Raw genomic sequence first — 18,609 nt, forward strand, 5'->3', positions numbered from 1 at the left:
TAAATGAATGGAGATACGATAGGTAGGTACACGGACGAGCAGAATAATTGGGCAAAGTAGTTTGGGTTTTATTATGTATCTAAATGAGAGATAAAAAGGAACACTAGAGCAGTGGTTCTCACACTTGGGCTTCTTCAGGTCATTTATTTTTTAGTAATACCTCTTCTTTAGACATGGTTTACACCCAGTTCGGGCATAAGTTAGTTGAATTTAGGTCAATTTTTAAATCATTTTAGTCCTGATTTCATCTTGATCTAAGCTTGCTGGTACTTGGAAGTGTATTTTTATGGTGGTAGGACAAATATTGTACGAAGTATGTGAAGTATGTTTGAGAATCTCTGCTCTCGTGGCCAGACTAATATCATTACATCGTAGGTCATATTAAAAAGTAAATGAAAAGCATTGAAAATTGGTGTGAAAAGTGTCCAACAAGACGAGAGAACCAGGTAAACGGCGACAGGGTATTGAACAGTATATTGTAGATTAAATACTTAAATTTGGAAAGGGTAGCGGGCTCACATTGTACAACAGAGGAATGTACTGGGTAAGCAGAGCTATGCCGAGAAAGCTGGAAAATTTGCAATAATAAAAATCGATTAGGGCTGAAAAGGAACAAGGCATTTCAAGACAACAAAGGGAATGTATTGCGAGAATTGATGCTTCTCCCTCCGAAGGCTAAGACTATGGATAAAGCGGTAAAAACTAAGTTGATACAGTGTTTTTTTTGTGTGTGTGTGTTTAAAGAAGAGCGCTCATGGCTTTTTCCTGTTTTCTCCGTGGGTAGGACGATGGTGAGGGGTCGAAGGTGGGAGGTCAGTGTCTCAGGGGTCACAGTACAGTTACGGTGAGGTCAGATCCGAGGCAAATACTGCTCAATAAATTTCTTTACTTCGTCCATCTCCTGCAAGAGCACAAAAGACATTAAATAAAATCTAACTAGAAACATATTGCAGTGGGAAAAACAATCAAGCTAATATACAGTAAAGTCCATGAACACACCGTAAGCAAAGGTTTTTTTTTCATTAAATTGTATGAAAACAAGACATAAAATACTAAATACTCATTGACCTGGGGACAGGAGCTGTGCGCAAGGTTGCAGAAGCATTTGAAGTTGACCATTTCCGGGTTGACTATGGTTTTGATCAGTCGTGACGTCAATTCGCCGAACTCTTTGGGGACCATGGGGTCACACTCCCCGTGGCACTGAAGGATCGGGATGTTCCTGGCACCACACGACGCCTGGTCAAAACAAATACAATACAATGAAAAAAGGTAAACAGCTGCTCAAAGAAACAAGTAAAGTCCCATAGAGAAACAAACAGAAAATGAATAATGAAAGCAAATAATTGTCATACCCCGGAGAAAGTCCTGTGAAGAGGTAACCAGCAGCTCAGAGCCACAACTCCAGCCACCTGAAGCTGGCTGGTCAATGCGGTGTACAAGGACAAAGCTCCACCCTAAGCATAAAAATGTAAAACGGTTTGACATTCTCCTGAAAGGTAAATATGCATTTCATTCACTGTACCTGAGAGAAGCCTCCGAGTATTATGCGGTGAGGGGGGATGCCATTTTTGGCCTCATGTTCAATTATGGCCTTAACTAGAATAAACAAATAAAAGCAATAAACAGATTGCCTGAAATATTATCACTTTGAAAGGTCTTTGTAAGGAAATAGATACAAATCATTAGTGTTAAACAACTTTTCAGAAGCCAAAAGTGTAAAACCTGTATTGTTTTCCAAATGCTATTCATGGGCGCCCCCTAGTGTCAATCTAGATGAGCTAGTGGTGCATAGGCGCAATTAAAAACGCAAAAACTCATTTCTTACCATGTACAATTTATGAATTATTATTGAATCATTGAATTTAACTTCTGAAAACGGTCATTTGATATATTTGTGTGTGCGTGTCAACTCACTGCTCTCTGCTGCCTTTTTGATTCCTGCCTCGTCTTCTGCTGTGTGTGGACTAAGGCCTTTGAGGTCAAACCTGAAAACAAAGAGATTAATCAGAGCTGATTTATGGGGGAATGTCCTGAAAATCACATTATTGTTATTATTTTCTTCACGAAAGTGCCACAATCAAACCACAAAAGGAAAATGAAACACCGGCTTTACATGATTATAATAAACCAACAATTTCTTCAACAAGCAAACATCCCATTAAAGATCTTCTTCAGGTATTCAGTGCTGTTATCGTTTCGAAACACGGGAGATGGTGGGCGGGGCTTAGCCGCAAGCAGGAAGCTAATGCTGCGTTCCAGGCGACTGGTAAGTAGTACATTTCTGATCTCTGGCTAGAAAAAAAATAATCCTTGGAACAAGACTCGAACTGCTAATTATAGCATGTAAACTTGGAGGTGATCAGAGTGGTCCAAGTTCAAATACAAGATGAAGCGAGCAAAGAAGAGAGTGCAGCTGATGATAAAACCACTGCACCAGTGAAGTGATTTTGATCACAGCCTTCAATTTCACATGTTTTAAATAATATCTGATGTGAAGAAACAATCTATGACTTTATTCAGCTGGAAAGCTCTGGGGCCATAAGATGATTTTAAAGTGGAAAAATCCCAGTACCTGTTGCCTGGAAAGCAGCTATAATGGTACATCACTCATTGTACACGATCCCAAAATGTTAAACTGCTGTTGGATACACCATACAAAACTTAAATTTACAGCCTCGAATTCTGTTCCTCCTATACTTAAACCTAAATATACAACACAGTGATGTTTTAAAGTTGTAACTTTAATCTTGTGAGCGCTAGTTTTAGTTTAAGCTTCTTTCCGCTGCTTACTTCAGCTGATGTCACTGATGATGTAAGGCAAGGTCAGTACCATACCATACCATACCAACTTTATTTATAAAGCACTTTAAGAACTGTACAGTTGGCCAAAGTGCCGCACACAGAAACAGATACAAATATTTACAGTAAAAAAAATACGAGGAAAAAGTACAACAACAACAGCAGGCAACCTCAATTTGCATTAAACGCCAGAGAAAAAAGGTGCGTTTTTAGGAGAGATTTAAAAACAGGAAGGGACTGGGCCTGTCTAATCTCTAGTGGCAGCTGGTTCCACAGCCGCGGGCCGGCAACAGAGAAGGCCCGATCTCCCCGAAGTTTGCGCTTGGTTTTTGGAACAACCAGTTGCATCTGATCCGCTGACCTGAGAGCACGAGAGGGGGCGTAAGGCTGAATCAGGTCAGACAGATAGGAGGGGGCGAGACCATTCAGACTTTTAAAAGTAAAGAGAAGAATTTTGAAATCAACTCTAAATCTGACTGGGAGCCAATGGAGCGAAGCTAAAACCGGTGAGATATGGTCATGTTTCCGTGTCCCTGTTAAAAGCCGAGCTGCAGCGTTTTGAACGAGCTGCAGTCGACAGAGAGCACACTGGCTCACACCAGCATAAAGGCCGTTACAGTAATCGAACCTGGTCGTTACAAAGGCATGTATTACAGTCTCAAAATGCTGCCTTGATAAAATGGACTTCAAGTAGTACTTAAGTAGTGAATGCACTTATGTTGTTTTTTATTCTAAATACAACATTTAACATTCCTGACTGAATCTAAACAACTAAAAATAAAGAATTGCCTTGGTGTTGCTCGGCTGTGACATCTCCTGCATACAAACCTCTGTAGGCCATGTTCAGATCTAATACTCGAAAAGCCAAATATTTTAGGCGGCATTCGGTGTGAAAAGCAGCTCCTTTGTTTACTTTTACTTTTATGAAAAGTCATTTTAGATACACCAGCGTTAATGCCTGAGCTTTTGTCACAATTATAAAAAAGGAGAGAACAGAACTTTGCCGTTTCCTGGGAGACAAGATAATCCTGCGTTACAAAGCAGTGTCTTTCATCAGCACTCACCAGGCAGACATCACGCTGCCCATGTTCAGAGTGACCGGCATCGAAGGCCTGAAATACACAAAGAAAATCCCAAATCATACTGCACAGTGCTTGTGATACCGCTGCTCTCGGGTCATGAAAAGGACAGACTTACGCGTGGGGGCAGATGATTTTCACATGAGGCAAGTGGAAATTGCTCAGCGCACTTGCCCAACCGTCACTGGGGAAAAACACAAACATCGAAGTGATTTCAGACAATAATGAAACAAAATCACCTCATTTACCTTTTGGAATTACAGTATGAGGACCCCAAATCTGATATGTAAATGGAGCAAAATGCACTAATGATTCTGCTGCTTCTACATTAGTGTGGCTACGGATGTTTTTCCTCACATTGTTGCCATCACTTTTTTCACATTCTTTTTCATCTGATTTTTGCCACTTTTTGTTTGAGATTTGTCACTTTATTGCTGCACTTTCATCCCTATTTTAGTCACTTTTTAGTTGAGTTTACATCCTCGTTTTCTTGCCGCTGTCTGGACGGATTTTTTTCCCAGAAGCTTTCAGATTTGGGTTATGTGCTCGGTTAATGCAGGGGTTAAGAGGCTAGGTTTTCTTCTTTTACTTTTAATTTACATTAAAATGTTTCCCGAATGTATTTTTTACCCTTCACTGGAAACAGGAAGCTAACCAAAAACATTCTGAGCCTATACCGTAACACTTTATCATCATCATACATGTTAAAAAGGCTGTAGGAGTTGCCTTGGGTACGAAATGCGCGGTATAAATAAAGTTGCCTTGCCTTGCCTTGCCTGTAGTTTATTGTCAGAAATGGTCAAGAATTCTGCCAGACAGGAGAGGAGCACATTATCTAAGCACTAGGTCAATCAAACACTGACCATTTAAATGTTGAAAATGGCAAAATAAACGAGTCAGTGTTGGACTGATTAACATTTTGTTTGTAACTTATGTGAAATTCAATCTGTGTTTTCTTCTCAAATTCACAAAAATAAAAGCGACAAAGGAACAACGCTCACCCATTGTCCCCCAAACCATGAAGGAAGATCACCTGCAACAGAAACACAATGATTGGATGTTTAATAGAATTGCTCAAAAGCAGAGTGAAATATGCAAAATGCTACAGTTGTCAACAAAGACTGTGTGATTTCTCTTTGAAATGTAAAAAGAGTTCATCTTGAAAGACAGTGTTAAAGCAGTACTAAGTAACTCATGCTCATAGACATTATTAATAGACAGTCATTACTCACTCGTCCCTGTTTGATAAAATAACTACGTTCAAGGGGGAAATCATGGCGGATTTAAAGACTCCTCCTCACCAGCTCTGACGAAGCCTGTTCCTAAAAAGGGCATAAGGGCGGGATCCTCACTGTAAACTCGACCCTTGTATGACGTGTAGTTCGGTCATAGCTCCAATGCTAACAGTCCGGCCCTCATTAGTATATGAGATTTCTAAATTTTGTCTTACGAAAACCAGCCTGGTCCCTTTAACTTGACAGCTGTTTAGAACGTTTCTAAAGTCCAATGCTATGCAATGTAAAACTAGCTTGTTCTGCCGGCACTATATGAAGGTACTACAGCAATGTCGACCAATGTCTGCCCCTAGCGTCGTCTTGTGAATCTCTGCTACAAGCAGGTATTGCTCATGCCCCTAAAGGCCATAAGAGCCACTGCAGGTGTCGTAGCATATTATGTTTTTTTACTCATTAATTGTCCGTGAGAGTAAATACTACGCTGACAGAAAAGACAAAGGGAGAGAGGGATATTGTACATTGTACAAACTTGGCTGTAAAAACTGTTTAAGTGGCGCTAGCCCGCAGTTAGCTTTGGCCGTTAGCCAGCTAGCTTCTTCTTTGTGATTCTATTAGTGTGTATTGGTGACTCGCCCGGTAGGCAGCAATTGTGGCTTTCTGGCCAGAGACACCAGGGGGAGATGAAAGACCCCCAATGATCCCATCAACACTTGTATTACCCCCAGGGACTATGAAAAGAATTTATTAAGGTAAACAATTACTTAGTACTGCTTTAATGTGATAATGTTCAAGTGACAGACATTTAATTTGTACAGCAAGTCAAGACAAAGCACTGAGGGAAGTCACACAAAAGAGGAAAATAATATATTGCAACTTGTATGACATTGTGATTAGAAAAATCCATGGCAGTGTTTAGGCAGTAGCAGTGAGACAGATTGGATGCTTTTTAATGCTCAAATAGTTTAAAATAAAATAAAATACTGCTTCAATTAATGTTTGCATTACATAACATTCCATCAAACAGAGGAACAAGGGGAAATGTAAATATTCAAAGCAAATTGGACACAATGGGAAACTTTTGAGCAAAAAAAAGTGTCAGCCAAAACTATAAATGTTGACTATTTTTTCAGCAGATGTTTGTCAAAAACACAAAAAATATTAATTACCTTTGAAGAAATGTAATTTTAAGGCAAGTTTCAATTCAATGTAATGCGTTTTAATGACATTTAAAGGGGCTAGATGCAAGTTTGCCATTATATACTCACTACTGCCACCTCAGGTCATACATGTAACTGCACCTTCTATATTAAAACACAAATAACTAAAACACATTTAACCCTTTTTATTGATGATTCTTGCATAATAATCTCAGCATAGATTCACATAACCATTATTTAGCAGGAGTGGACGGGCCTAAACCTCTTATTTCATACAGCTGTTCATAAATCCCTCTGAAATTGACCTAAATCTGGCTGTTCCCGCTGCCCCTCACCCTCCCTCCTCCGTGGGGATGATGTCAGGACTACAAGTTGAATGTGTGTTCCTGTTCAGTGAGTTGACTAGTTGTTCTCATACGTTAATGTGTAATAACGGTGAATAAACATGAGATCTGGGCAGAGTCTGAATAGCGTGTGGACTCACAGCGGCGGTCTCCGTCTCGGACCCGCACACCGTCGCAGCCTCGTCGAGCAGCGGGACAGACATGTTGTTGCCACACATACACTAATGAAGAGGTGCTGCAACAGAGAGAGGGAAGAGGGTCAGCTGACTGCAGGATTATACTGGACAAAAACCTTGGCTTAGTGAATAAAGAACGGCTGAAACACAATGCAAAATGGAATTAAAACATCTTTGTTCAAAAATGATGTTAACATTAGTGAGGTTCTTAATTTCATTTATACTGAGATTCTCGCGGAAGTCCACATTGACCGTCTAAATCAAAATTAACTGTAAATTATAATATCAGATGTGCAGTAAATTGTGCCAAAATCAAGCTAGTATTTATGAGAAAACCCTTATTTAAAAGAAAAATGGGATGAGGTAAGAATATCCATGTCAAGACTTCAGGTTCACTAAACAATAGCTTTAGTTATAAGTATAATCAGTATTCAGAAGTCCGCTGTGAGTGTTCATATATTAAGTATAAAGTTAACAACATATCTTTTTAATGCAGCTTTTAGTTAACTGTTTTTATTTATTTACTGTTCTTTATTTAGTTAATTTAATTCTAATAACTTATATCTATAGTATCTATCTACAGGTGCTCGTCATATAACTAGAATATCATTAAAAAGTTCATTTATTTCTGTAATTCAACTTAAAATGTGAAACTAATAAATGACATAGACTCATTACAGGCAAAGTGACATATGTCAAGCCTTTGTTTTAATTTAGATGATTATGGCTTACAGTCCATTTTCAAAATATTCTAATTTTATGAGATTTTTAATTTGGGTTTTTTACAAGCTGAGTCATAATAATCAAACTTATAATAAAAGCTACTACATATCTCACTTTGCATGTACTGACTCTATCATGTATTAGTTACACATTTTAAGTTCAATAACAGAAGTGAATGCACTTTTTCATGATATTTTAATTATATGATGAGCACCTGTATATCTGTAGGGCAGAGGGGGCTGTTGTACTTACAGTGGTTTTATTATCTTGTTGTACTCCTACATGAGTAATATTATAACGCAAAAAAAAAGTATCTACACTTTTACTTGAGTAAAAATAGTTCCATGGAGTAAATCTTTAAAGGTGCATTATAGAAAAAGATCAGTGCGTATGTGACCGTTTAGTGCCCCAGTGGTCAGCACGGCGCCTTCATTGTCCATCACAGTGGCCTCTATGATGCTCTGGGACCAATCGTTCATTTTAGAGTTCCCGGTTGGTTTTCACTGCTGATGGACCCTCTCACCAGAAAACCAACAAAACAACTGACATGGAGCCACTGTGAGGGAACTTTTTAGAAAACATTTTCCATCTGAAACTACACGGAAACACACTGGAGTCTGGTGAAATTAATATGATTGGGTTGTTTTGATCATAATTTCAGTCTTAAAAGCAAATCTATGGCTTGTTCAATAAAAAACATGTGTGGTAAATACAATATTTTATACGATATATGACAATACAGTTTTATTTGGGTCATTAAGGTAATGGCGGGTCTCGGAGTTGGACCACTTTAGAACCACTGATGTAAAACAGTGGCATTTGCAGAAAATGGTTCTTAACTTTAGGCTACAATGGTGAGATTCGGCCCTTGGTGTTTTGGTCATGATGAAAATCATCCCTCTGTGACGCAAACTTGCCTACGCCTGCTGTACGCTCTGCCCTCTTCTCTCAACAGTAATGTGCCGTTGTTGTTGCTGTGGCCCGGATTAAAACTGATTCACTCAACTGAGGCGCGCCCTCGTGCTTCATCCACACACAGGACCGTCCCACCGCGAGCTCTCCATCGATTACACGTCAGAAGGGGAATTTTTACAACGCCGCAGTAAAAGCATTGACTCATTAATGGCCTAAACTCCTGATCTGCCGCGGGTACAGCCAGGTGTGACGAGACGGGACGGGGGGCAGTGTGATCGGTGCAAAGTCGATGAGGAGTGGAGACCGCGAGGTTAATTTGTAAACGAGGAGGGGACTCGTGTTCAAATGCCACACTAAAGGTTAAGCACAAAGCAGAAAATAGAAGGAAGTGGCTCAAGAGTCAACCTGCTTCCTGACCCAGATCCTTCACGAGGAAAATGCTCTCTTTCTTTTTGACCTAAATGGGGACATTAACAAAAAGGTCGTCATTCATGGCAGCCAATAGGTCCCACACAAACAACCATTATTAAGGTATAGGCCTGCACGACAGAAGATAAAGGTACATTGTTATAACATACTATTGCCATATTTTACTCTACCATTTTCTACACATTTCCAGAATAGGCTCAAATATAACTTCAATAAAAAATGCTTAGTTTTAGTCATGAATGAAGTGTAAGTACAAAAAGAGGGTACATTTCATGATCTATAATATTGCGATACGTTGTGCAGCGCTAATGTAAATGTGAGTAGCACTGGTGATATGTAAAAATGTGAAAGAATGTGCAGTAGTTCAAATTGAATGGAGGGCATGTCGGTTTAGGGACTGTATTGTTGCTAAAGGACAAAAAAGGTACAACTCGGGGGAATGCTACTGTCCTGCTTTAATACAAAAGAAAAATAGAAAAAGGCCTCTTTGCCGCTTGCACACACGGCTGACGTTTTGCTGCCACCGCCTAAACAAAAACATGCTGCAACTTAAAAACTTCCTCAAATGATTTTTGTTTCCGTTTTAGTCTCGTTTCTGGTCCTGATTTAGTATTTTTCAAGGCTTATTTTGACCAAATTTGATGGAAAAAACAATTACTAACACATTTCTTTTTTTAATTAAATGGGGCTAGATGCAAGTTGGCCATTTTATACTCACTACTGCCATCTCAGGTCATACGCGTAACTGCACCTATATTAAGCTCGTACATGAAGGCAATTCGGACCCAAAGTAACAACTTTTTGAGTGACAGTGCAGGATTTTAGAGGCAGTTGTGGTGGTCTGGGCTCATTCTACACATTAGCGCAAGGCCAGCACAGAACCTCAGGCCCTCAAGAAGATTTTGAGAAAGATTATCACACAAATCAGAGAGTACTTTTAACATTATTAGAGTTAAATGGGAGGGGAAAAAAGGTAGAAATACTGTCAATACACCCAATTAGGTCATATGTTATGTACAACACTGGCTTTTGAAGGAAGTGCACTGGAAAAAGAATAATCGTTTTAAGGAAGAAATGACGAATCTACTTGAATTAAAGGTTTGAGTTGATTTGGTCTTAGATGAGATAAAGCCTCTAGTAGTAGTTATTCTCTTAATTCAGATAATTTTGTTTCATTTAAAGTGAAAAACAATTATTTGTCTGATTTCAAGTGGGTTTTATTCGTGTTCCATTGGTGCTATAGCATTTGTATCTTGGATTAGTTCAAATTCAACATAGAAGAACTTTTATTCAAGCAATTTTAAGTAATTTATCTAATTTAAGATGGTCATGTTTCCAGTGTTGTGCTTTACTTTGGGCTAATAATCAGCGGCTTCGGCCCTCGGTCTATTTACAATAAATAAACTTGCCTACCCCTGCATTAGGACATGGCTGGAACATGTAGGGGGAGGAAAATACATAATTTCAACATTTTTAAACTCCATATAGTCCCTTTGATGGACTGTAGATGTTGAAAGGGCTTAAGAAAATTCATCATTATCACAATATAGTTTTCAAATATCACATTGTTTCTTGCAGCCCTAGTTCTGAGCCCGACCACCATCATTTCATCAAATCCACGGCAAAAGCAGTAATGACGGAAATAAGCTAAAACGAGGGCAATTTAAGAGCAGGTTGCGTCAGAGAAAGAGAGATTATTGGCGAGAGGTTGCAGCGGATTTTGACAAGAACATTGTGTCGTCTCCATTTTTGCAAAAATGACACATCCCAGACTGAGGCAGCATTTCATCTGCATTCATTATCGCTAAGCCGTAATCGAGTCAAAGGCAAATCATTTCAGACCCATGTGAGGAAGAGACTGCGCCTCCGAAGCTCAGAAGCAGTTTAGTATTTGTTAAGTGGTATTCCTCTTGGACAGCGTACTCGTGTTTTTTCCCCCCTCCTTGTGCAACGGAGCCATTGTGCTCGATCGATTTCTCTTTTAGGTTAAAGTAATGAAGGTTGTAATGTCAAAATAAGAGACATAAAGACATAAAGCATGCCAGGAAAGTCAAGTGAAGGAAAGGGGAACCCACTGACGGTAAAGACATGTGTTTTTAAGCTATAAAAACAACATAATTTCAAAACAAAAGAAAAAAAATGCAGAAACAGTGAATAAGCCATTCGGTTCTGGTTGAGTTCTGGACAAATTCTCCTTTAGACGTTGTTACAGTGGCTTAAAAGACCAAGACAATAAAAACCAAGGCAGTCTATCCGTTATGAAAAATCGAAGCCTTGAATTAAAATACGCATGACAATATTCTCCTTTCAGATCATAAAAGGTGGTTAAGGTGCTTTTATTTGTCATGATACGATTGTGCAACAAAATAAAAGTGGAGCGTCTTCTGAAAGTACTTCACGGTGTACTCGTGTAGCCTGTGCAACCGGCTCAAAGCCCATGTGGTTTTCAGACCCGACTGGTGCAGAAACAAAGTGCTGCTGCTGGAGGTTATAAATACATACCGGCGCAGGGTAGTGTGTAGTCTAGTTCTGCTTCAAAACCATCACAAAGTCTAGATTGCATTCAAATATGCCGTGCCAGTTATTACATGATTTACATATCGTGGCTAACAGAGGAGGAAGGGAACATCGTTTGGACGTTACCATAGAAATCCGACATGTTAAGGGGCGCTAGCAACTATTTATCAAAGACAATAATAGCAAAAGGTCATAGAATAAGCTGCGTTAGCTGCTGGGTCACTACAGGTAAGTACAACACACTGTAGCGTCCAAATGCTTTTTTGTGAAACTCTATTTTCCCTCGAGGCAAAATGCTCCAAGTGCATGACAATTTATAACAATAATGCACAAGCCAAATAATAAAACATTTGGTAAAACGAGGGCAAGGCCTTCAGTTTATTTGTTTATCATTTCGCACAGCCATGAAGGTCTGTTCAATTTCCAGAGGCTGTACTTTGTGTGAAACGGTTCAGCGCCACTGTAATAGACAACAACAAAGAAATGACACAGAGACGCCAAAAAAAGAGCCAAATTAAAGACATCACGGGAGTCCATTCGCCGTGACTTCAATTACAGTCAAGTTCAAGTCAACACAGAAACAGAGATTTAAAGGGTGCAAGTTGCATTCCTGGAACTTTACTGTGGAGACTAGAGCGGCTCATGCATTCAATTATCCCTTAAACAGATCTGAAAGCTGATAATTTACAAAAAACCTTTTGTTGTGACACACATTTTTCACTTTCAGCATCACCCATAGATTTCTACAAAAACAATGGGGCAATAGAAATCCTAGTTGGAATAAATGTTTTGCGAAAAACGTGATTAATCTGCCTCTAAGCGGTTCTTATTGAGTAGTGTAGTATATATTAGATGTTTATGGCAATTTAAGCAGCAAATAATGCAATCTGTCATACCTCTTTAAACTGAAGATATATAGATAGCTGTGCCAAATAAAGATCTTTGACACAGCTCCAGTTCATCTGAATTCATAAATTGTTACTCCAAAACAAATGTCCGTAGGTGACTCATTAATGTGAAATAAAATACATACATGAGGTTCAATAATTCTGGTAGATCTTGTCCTTCTCTCAAACTGAGCAAGATTAACGTTGGCTGAAAGGAGTTTGAGAAATAATTGTCATAGTTTGACACTGTATAGATAAGATAAAGTCTCCTAACTGTTCATCTGATAGCTAAATCGTGCCCTCAATGCCTCTCAACCCCCAAGATCTTGTTTTCGATTGGAAACTTTATACAGGCTGTACACCGGTGCAGCAATGACAGGCATCTTTCCAACAATACTATTACTCCATCTCGGGCTGACATCACTCTCTCTGCCTTTCTGGTGGAGTTAAATGCCGAGAATACAGAGACCAGGCTCATAGCGCGGGTCCAGTGGGAGCAAGTGAATTTAATCATTACAGTAGGCGGCTCGGGCAGAGGGAGAGTGAGAGGCAAATAACAGCAGCAGCAGCCGCCGCGCGGACAATGAATGGTGGAAACACAGCTAGCATGCACCGACACCCACAGCATTAACAACATCAACCCGCACTGGGCGTGTTTCGATCGCTGTAATAGCTAAGCGGATCTCGAGAACAATATCGCCGATGAATGACTTTGCTTTGTAGCCTCGTTTTCTCGCAAATACACATAATACACAAGCTAAGTAGGGGTGATGCTACGAGCTAACGTTCACGCTATTGTATCGCCTCTTTCGCGCGTCTAACCCGTGATATTTCAAAGCCAGATGGAGCAATTCTGGGGATAAATGTCTAGGCTTATTGATACGCTGTCGAGGTTTATTACAGGCCAGCAGAAAGCGATAAAGGTGGCAGCCCTGGGCCGTTAACTGATGAAGAAACACTCACCTCTCCGCTCGCTCTCCCAGTTCACGACAGAACGGGCACTTCCGGTTTACGTCTGGACTCACGCACAGGGCAGGGCCACGGCATCACCGCCACACCCAAGAGCAAATTTCAGATTTATTATCCAAATTCCCAAACTAAAAGCAATATTTTCTATGCTAGGGTGGGGAAATAAGCGAGAAAGCAATCAATTTGTGTACATTCATATATTTCCCCATTAATTATAGGCCCTATACTTCATTATACTATAAATGTCACTCATATACATGCATTTGTTTCCCCCCATTAATTATAGGCCCTATACTTCATTATACTATAAATGACACTCATATACATGCATTTGTTTCCCCCCATTAATTATAGGCCCTATACTTCATTATACTATAAATGTCACTCATATACATGCATTCGTTTCCCCCCATTAATTATAGGCCCTATACTTCATTATACTACAAATGTCACAGGCAGAGTCAATGTTAAACTGTTAGCGGTGGTTGATTGTGGTCCAAACTAATTCCTAGAAGACTTTAACATCCCATTTCTTCACGCCTTTTCACAAATATCAGTATTGTGACACCAATAAGCCTGTAAAAACCAGGCACATTTTCTCCAGTTTGGCTTTGCCCTAAAAAAAAACGGTCAAAATAGGAACAAAAATGACACAGAAAACAAGGATGAAAACGCAACAAAAGAGTGACGAAAAATTAACATAAAAAGGGAACATGAAATGAAAATGTGACAAAAAAGGAACAGATAGAGCAAACAAACCAAAAGAAACAGAAAAGAGCAACAGAAAAGTGGCGGAAAAGTGACAAAAATGTGACTACAACTGTATAGATGACATTTGTAGGTCTTAGCTTTTTTAAGCTTCTTAGACTTTTAGAATTGGGGAAAACTGAACTGGGGAAAACGTGCTCGGTTAAGGGAGGGGTTAAGAGGTTCAAAAACTGTTCATATTTATACTGAAGGACAAAACAATCAGAGAGGGCTTTAACGGTGACTTGGTGGAGTCTATTGTTGAGATTACATTTGTTTCAAGCTTTTAGCACCCAAACGATACCCACCCAGACACAGGGAGAATATGTAAACTCTACACAGAAACCAGGGTGGCACTCAGGACCATCATTAATGCTATGGACCGAGTTTGTTAAACACTAAGGCACTGTATCCTAAAAACTCTTGTTTAATACATGTATATAGTTAATCTCTCTCTCCCATTTGTATTTGAAGGATACCACCCTGTAGTAAAAAGATTCCACTTCTCCGTTGGTCATTAAAAAAATAATAGCTCACAGAAACTATGATTGACTTCAACGACCCCTTAACTACAATGTAAACAGTCCTTAAAATGTATATTTCAATAATTTACAAGACCATAAAAGACCCAGAAATACGTTTGGAGATAACATAACATATTGTGTGCTGTATATGCCTATTTTTTTTTTTTAAATACCAAGCACGCAGAGGCCATTTCTTCATTTGCAATTGCACTTTAATTTGCTTTTTTGTTCTCATTTTAATTTCAATTTACTGAAGCCATGTGCAAGTTGTGGCGAAAACAACTTGTATTTTCACACTTAATATACAACAGCATCTTGGCACACTGACATAAAGCTCCAACAGTCAGTCGTCCTTATACAGAGCTTATTCAATCATGCACAAAAGTCTTTTTGGGGATTTCATTTACCACCGTCATGGGCTGCATAATACATAGAAAATTATAGTTATCACAATATAATACAGTGCAGTAATAAAAATGTGCCCCGACTTAATTTTCTTCTTTTTTAAGTGCACTTTTAGTTTAAATGTTGATAACGTTCCCTTCTTTTCCTCCTGGTTTAGCATTTAAGTTTTGACCTCACACAGGGTTTTTTAATTCAGTGCAACATACGCACAGCCACACAGTGCAAAAATATTATTGCATTATTCAAGATAGCGATGTTGCATGTTTTTCTACATATTGTGCAACCCCTACCGCGCTCTATGTGACCCTCCTTAGCTTTGTCCCATCACCTCCAGGTCAGGTTTTTAAGTCCTCAGGAAATAAAGTTGGTTTGAGGGATAATGGTCTCCACTTTGTGATCTGCCGGATTCGCTGCTGCTTCGTAATTACAGATTGTAACTTCATGCCTGTGAGCCTAAAAGGTGAAATAAAAACAAGGTTAATAGGCAGTTGGTACTATGTAGACAATATTAGAAAAGGAATGGCATCAATACATTTAAAATAATTAATATTCTATACTTATTGCTACAAGTAAAATGTAATCCTTAAAATATTTCATACTCACCTCAAAGTACTCTCCTCTCAGGCCGATATAAAAAACTCTTGTACTTTCTTCCCCAAAGTTTTTTGAGATATGAATTGAGAGATGATTTACATTTGTAAATCGGGCAATTCTGTAAAAGAAAAAAAAATACTGTTTAACAAAATAATGTTTTCTTTCTGTTGATGCATATTCCCTGTGTTTCATCCTTTTTTTTTCTCTGTTCACTTAAAAAAAAAGTAATATAAATAATGACAATAGAGAGACCTGCTGTGTGTTGCAGACTGACTCTTGTCGTCCAAGAACTTCAGAATGAGCTCAGACTGAATAAAAGACTGATGACTCACTCTGTTTCAAACTCTTCTAAAAACCCATTTATTATCTTTTGAGGGAGGATTTTCACTGTACTCCATCTTATTTTTGGCACTAACTGTATGTTATTTGTATTTTGCATTGTGTACAGTACTTTGATTGGCTGCGTTGTTTTCAAAGTGTTTTACTACAAAGTTGGATTAGATTGTAGGATGTTTATGGTTTATTAAACTCAATGAGGGACTTTTAAATAATGTGTAATACAGGTGAGAACCAAGGAAATTATGACAGCAAGTAGTGTTGAGCAAGTGTGAAATTTGTGAATGCCACTATGGCCAGAGCTTCTTCAAATATACACTCGATGTGGGGGGTAGGGATATCACACTTGCATAATATTTTGAGACACTCACACATTTACATGTATATATTTATTTAAGGTTTGTTTTAATTGAAAACCTATTAAACATTCAGCCTCTGTAATCTTTTATCTTTATGATTTCCCCTTATGTAAAAAAATAAAAAATAAAATCATGATTTTTAATCATGGAATATTGGTGTGAATGTTTTCAAAACATTTTGTATGCTCTGTATCTTATGAATTCACAATAATCCCAAAAGAGTTCCTAAACAAATAAATGAACCTATGGGGTGATTTTTATGCTTCCACTGTTTCACTTTCGTTATGACTTTATAACAAACACAGCTGCACATGAGTCCTTTGGGACTTTTCCTTTGCCAATGTTATGCAATTATGATGTGACTATCTGGGTACGGTTTGCTCTGCATATTCAAATATTTAACCTGCCGCTGATTTCATGTGTTTTGAACACTGTTTCTGCAGCCTTCAGTGTGTGTTGCACTCAGTGCTTGATTTGCAAATTAGTATTTTCAGGAACACTTTTGGTCTGATGTGATGGATTGGGGGAACGGGCCAAAACATTTGCCGGAACACAAATTCAATCAAATTAAGCACTGGTTGCACTGTATGTCACACAAATACGTACGCGTACGGCTTATGAAATGGCACAGGGGTTTACCGTCGGTCCTAACATTCTTACATTAACCTATCGTGAGCTTTTAGAACCTCGGCAATTGTAAAATCGGAAAATCTTGATGTCCATAGTGGGCTGTTTCTCATCAAAGTGCCTTTCAAGATGCTTTGGAGGATAATTGACCTAAAATGACTTATTAAGGTGTCCTTACTTTGTGGGATACTCCAGGTCTGCAGTGGGATCCCTGTTGAGTCTGAAGGCCTGATCAGGTTCCCGTCCAGTGTCATCAAAAGACATCTGAGGAATGTTTTTGAACCTGAAATAACATTTTTCATTGCATTCTTCTATAGACCACTGCAACACACACGCTGACCAAAGTGCTTCAATAGTGCACCACTCACAATCGTATCTCAGCCGGATGAGAGTCATCATTTTCTCCAGAAATGATGATGCCTTTTAACTTCACGCTTCCTGTAAAACTAAAACAAAACGGGCATTACCATGGATAGAGAAATAACAAAACTAGAAGCTAAAAAACACTGATCAGGTGAAAATGAAGATGATGTATCCTGTTTGGAAAGCGTGTGTATACTGTAAAAGAGCGAAAGTGATTGCATTCATGTATTTAAATGGATGCCAAAAATTAGTGTGGTAGTGTTAGCTTGACTGAAACATTAACTTATGATCTTTAGACTTACGGTATATTGAATAGCAGTTCTTCGTCGGCATCACTCTCCACAAACTACAAAAGATAACAAATATTAAAGGCCATATCTGTATTTTTGTACAGTAGTCAAGACAATTCTATTATAGATTTGATGTGTTGAATCAAGCAGTGCATTTATAAGATTTTATTTGGCCTATCCCTAAACTACAGTCTCATAGACCCATGGGCTGTACAATATAATGACGTTTTGCTGCAGTAATAGCTATTTCATTCAAGGCACGCAATCAGCAATACATTAAACAAAGGCAACACTAGTGAACTGAATTAGCTAACGAGTGCTGCTGTGGTGAATCATGTCTCTAAGGAATTTTCCAGATCGTTTCAGGATCTGTTATCCCAGATGCAGAGATATGGTGAAAATGCTGTGTTGTGCCAGGTCTCCTCTGATGCCAAGGCTCCCACGCCCCAGGCCCCCTAAACTTCACCTTCTCCCGGTCGGTCCGCTGGTCCCAAGGCTTGAACACCAATTTTCCGTCCCCGTCCCGGGTCTCGTTCAGACATTGCAGCTTCTCCAGGTCGATCCGCCGGTAGAGCGCGTACTCCACGCCTCTCTCCGCAGGCTCGTGCTCCCCTTCGCAGCTGCAGCCTCCGCCGTGTCCATGCCCGTGACCGGACATGCTGGATCCTAATGCAATGGGATTGAAGCTCAAAGCCTGGAAAATGACCCAATACCTACCGGTGCTGGAAAAGACGTCGTTCTAGCTGGCAAAAACTTGAACAACCAGCAAGTTTCACTTCGCAGCGTAACACAAGACACTTCTACGTCAAATCAACGGTAGACTTCACTTCCGGTTAAGGTTGCTCAGAATAAAGGCACTCGTTATATCTTAGTCTGAAAAAAGTCTGTATGCTTCATATAAAATGTATAGAACGTGTTAGCCTAGCTGCAAAGGTATAACTGAAAAAACTGCACGCATCATGTAACAACTTTTTTGGTGAATAAAACCGTAGGTGCTGTACGGTTACCTTTATTTTGAAGTAGAGAGGACGTTTACTTGTCTCGCACGGTCGCTGATTGGCTCCCATCATTACCAAAAAGTGGATTTAATTGTCGTAAAATGTTTACAAACTCAGATAGGCTACATGCATG

At 39.2% G+C, this 18,609-nt stretch overlaps 2 protein-coding genes across 2 annotated transcripts; both read right to left on the reverse strand.

Moving 5' to 3' along the window:
- Nucleotides 1-735: 735 nt before the first annotated feature.
- Nucleotides 736-13,290, reverse strand: lypla2 (lysophospholipase 2). Its single transcript, XM_079571536.1, has 10 exons — nucleotides 13,228-13,290; nucleotides 6,758-6,852; nucleotides 4,883-4,914; nucleotides 4,000-4,065; nucleotides 3,867-3,914; nucleotides 1,918-1,988; nucleotides 1,526-1,599; nucleotides 1,356-1,457; nucleotides 1,069-1,239; nucleotides 736-901 (listed from the first exon to the last, which is right to left on the reverse strand). The coding sequence occupies exons 2-10, from the start codon at nucleotides 6,833-6,835 to the stop codon at nucleotides 851-853; spliced, it is 693 nt and encodes a 230-aa protein (XP_079427662.1). The 5' UTR covers nucleotides 6,836-6,852; nucleotides 13,228-13,290; the 3' UTR covers nucleotides 736-850.
- Nucleotides 13,291-15,098: 1,808 nt separating this feature from the next.
- On the reverse strand, nucleotides 15,099-18,288 carry pithd1 (PITH (C-terminal proteasome-interacting domain of thioredoxin-like) domain containing 1). Its single transcript, XM_079571416.1, has 6 exons — nucleotides 17,945-18,288; nucleotides 17,491-17,534; nucleotides 17,194-17,271; nucleotides 17,004-17,108; nucleotides 15,513-15,621; nucleotides 15,099-15,362 (listed from the first exon to the last, which is right to left on the reverse strand). The coding sequence occupies exons 1-6, from the start codon at nucleotides 18,134-18,136 to the stop codon at nucleotides 15,261-15,263; spliced, it is 630 nt and encodes a 209-aa protein (XP_079427542.1). The 5' UTR covers nucleotides 18,137-18,288; the 3' UTR covers nucleotides 15,099-15,260.
- Between the last annotated feature and the right edge of the window lie 321 nt (nucleotides 18,289-18,609).

The sequence above is a fragment of the Gobius niger genome (genome assembly GCF_951799975.1).
Source record: "Gobius niger genome assembly, chromosome: 14".
NCBI classification, from domain to species: Eukaryota; Metazoa; Chordata; class Actinopteri; order Gobiiformes; family Gobiidae; genus Gobius; species Gobius niger.

Bases quoted from the DNA above. Each gene is read 5' to 3' on its own strand.
- lypla2 (XM_079571536.1), bottom strand. From the start codon at position 6,835: ATGTGTGGCAACAACATGTCTGTCCCGCTGCTCGACGAGGCTGCGACG. The intron at 1,989-3,866 runs GTGAGTGCTGAT...CTTTGTTTTCAG, and splicing joins GGCAGCGTGATGTCTGCCTG to GTTTGACCTCAAAGGCCTTA. The intron at 1,600-1,917 runs GTGAGTTGACAC...TGTTTATTCTAG, and splicing joins CAAAAAGGCAGCAGAGAGCA to TTAAGGCCATAATTGAACAT.
- pithd1 (XM_079571416.1), bottom strand. From the start codon at position 18,136: ATGTCCGGTCACGGGCATGGACACGGCGGAGGCTGCAGCTGCGAAGGG. The intron at 17,535-17,944 runs GTGAAGTTTAGG...TATCTTTTGTAG, and splicing joins AGCGGACCGACCGGGAGAAG to TTTGTGGAGAGTGATGCCGA. The intron at 15,363-15,512 runs GTGAGTATGAAA...TTCACCTTTTAG, and splicing joins TGAGAGGAGAGTACTTTGAG to GCTCACAGGCATGAAGTTAC.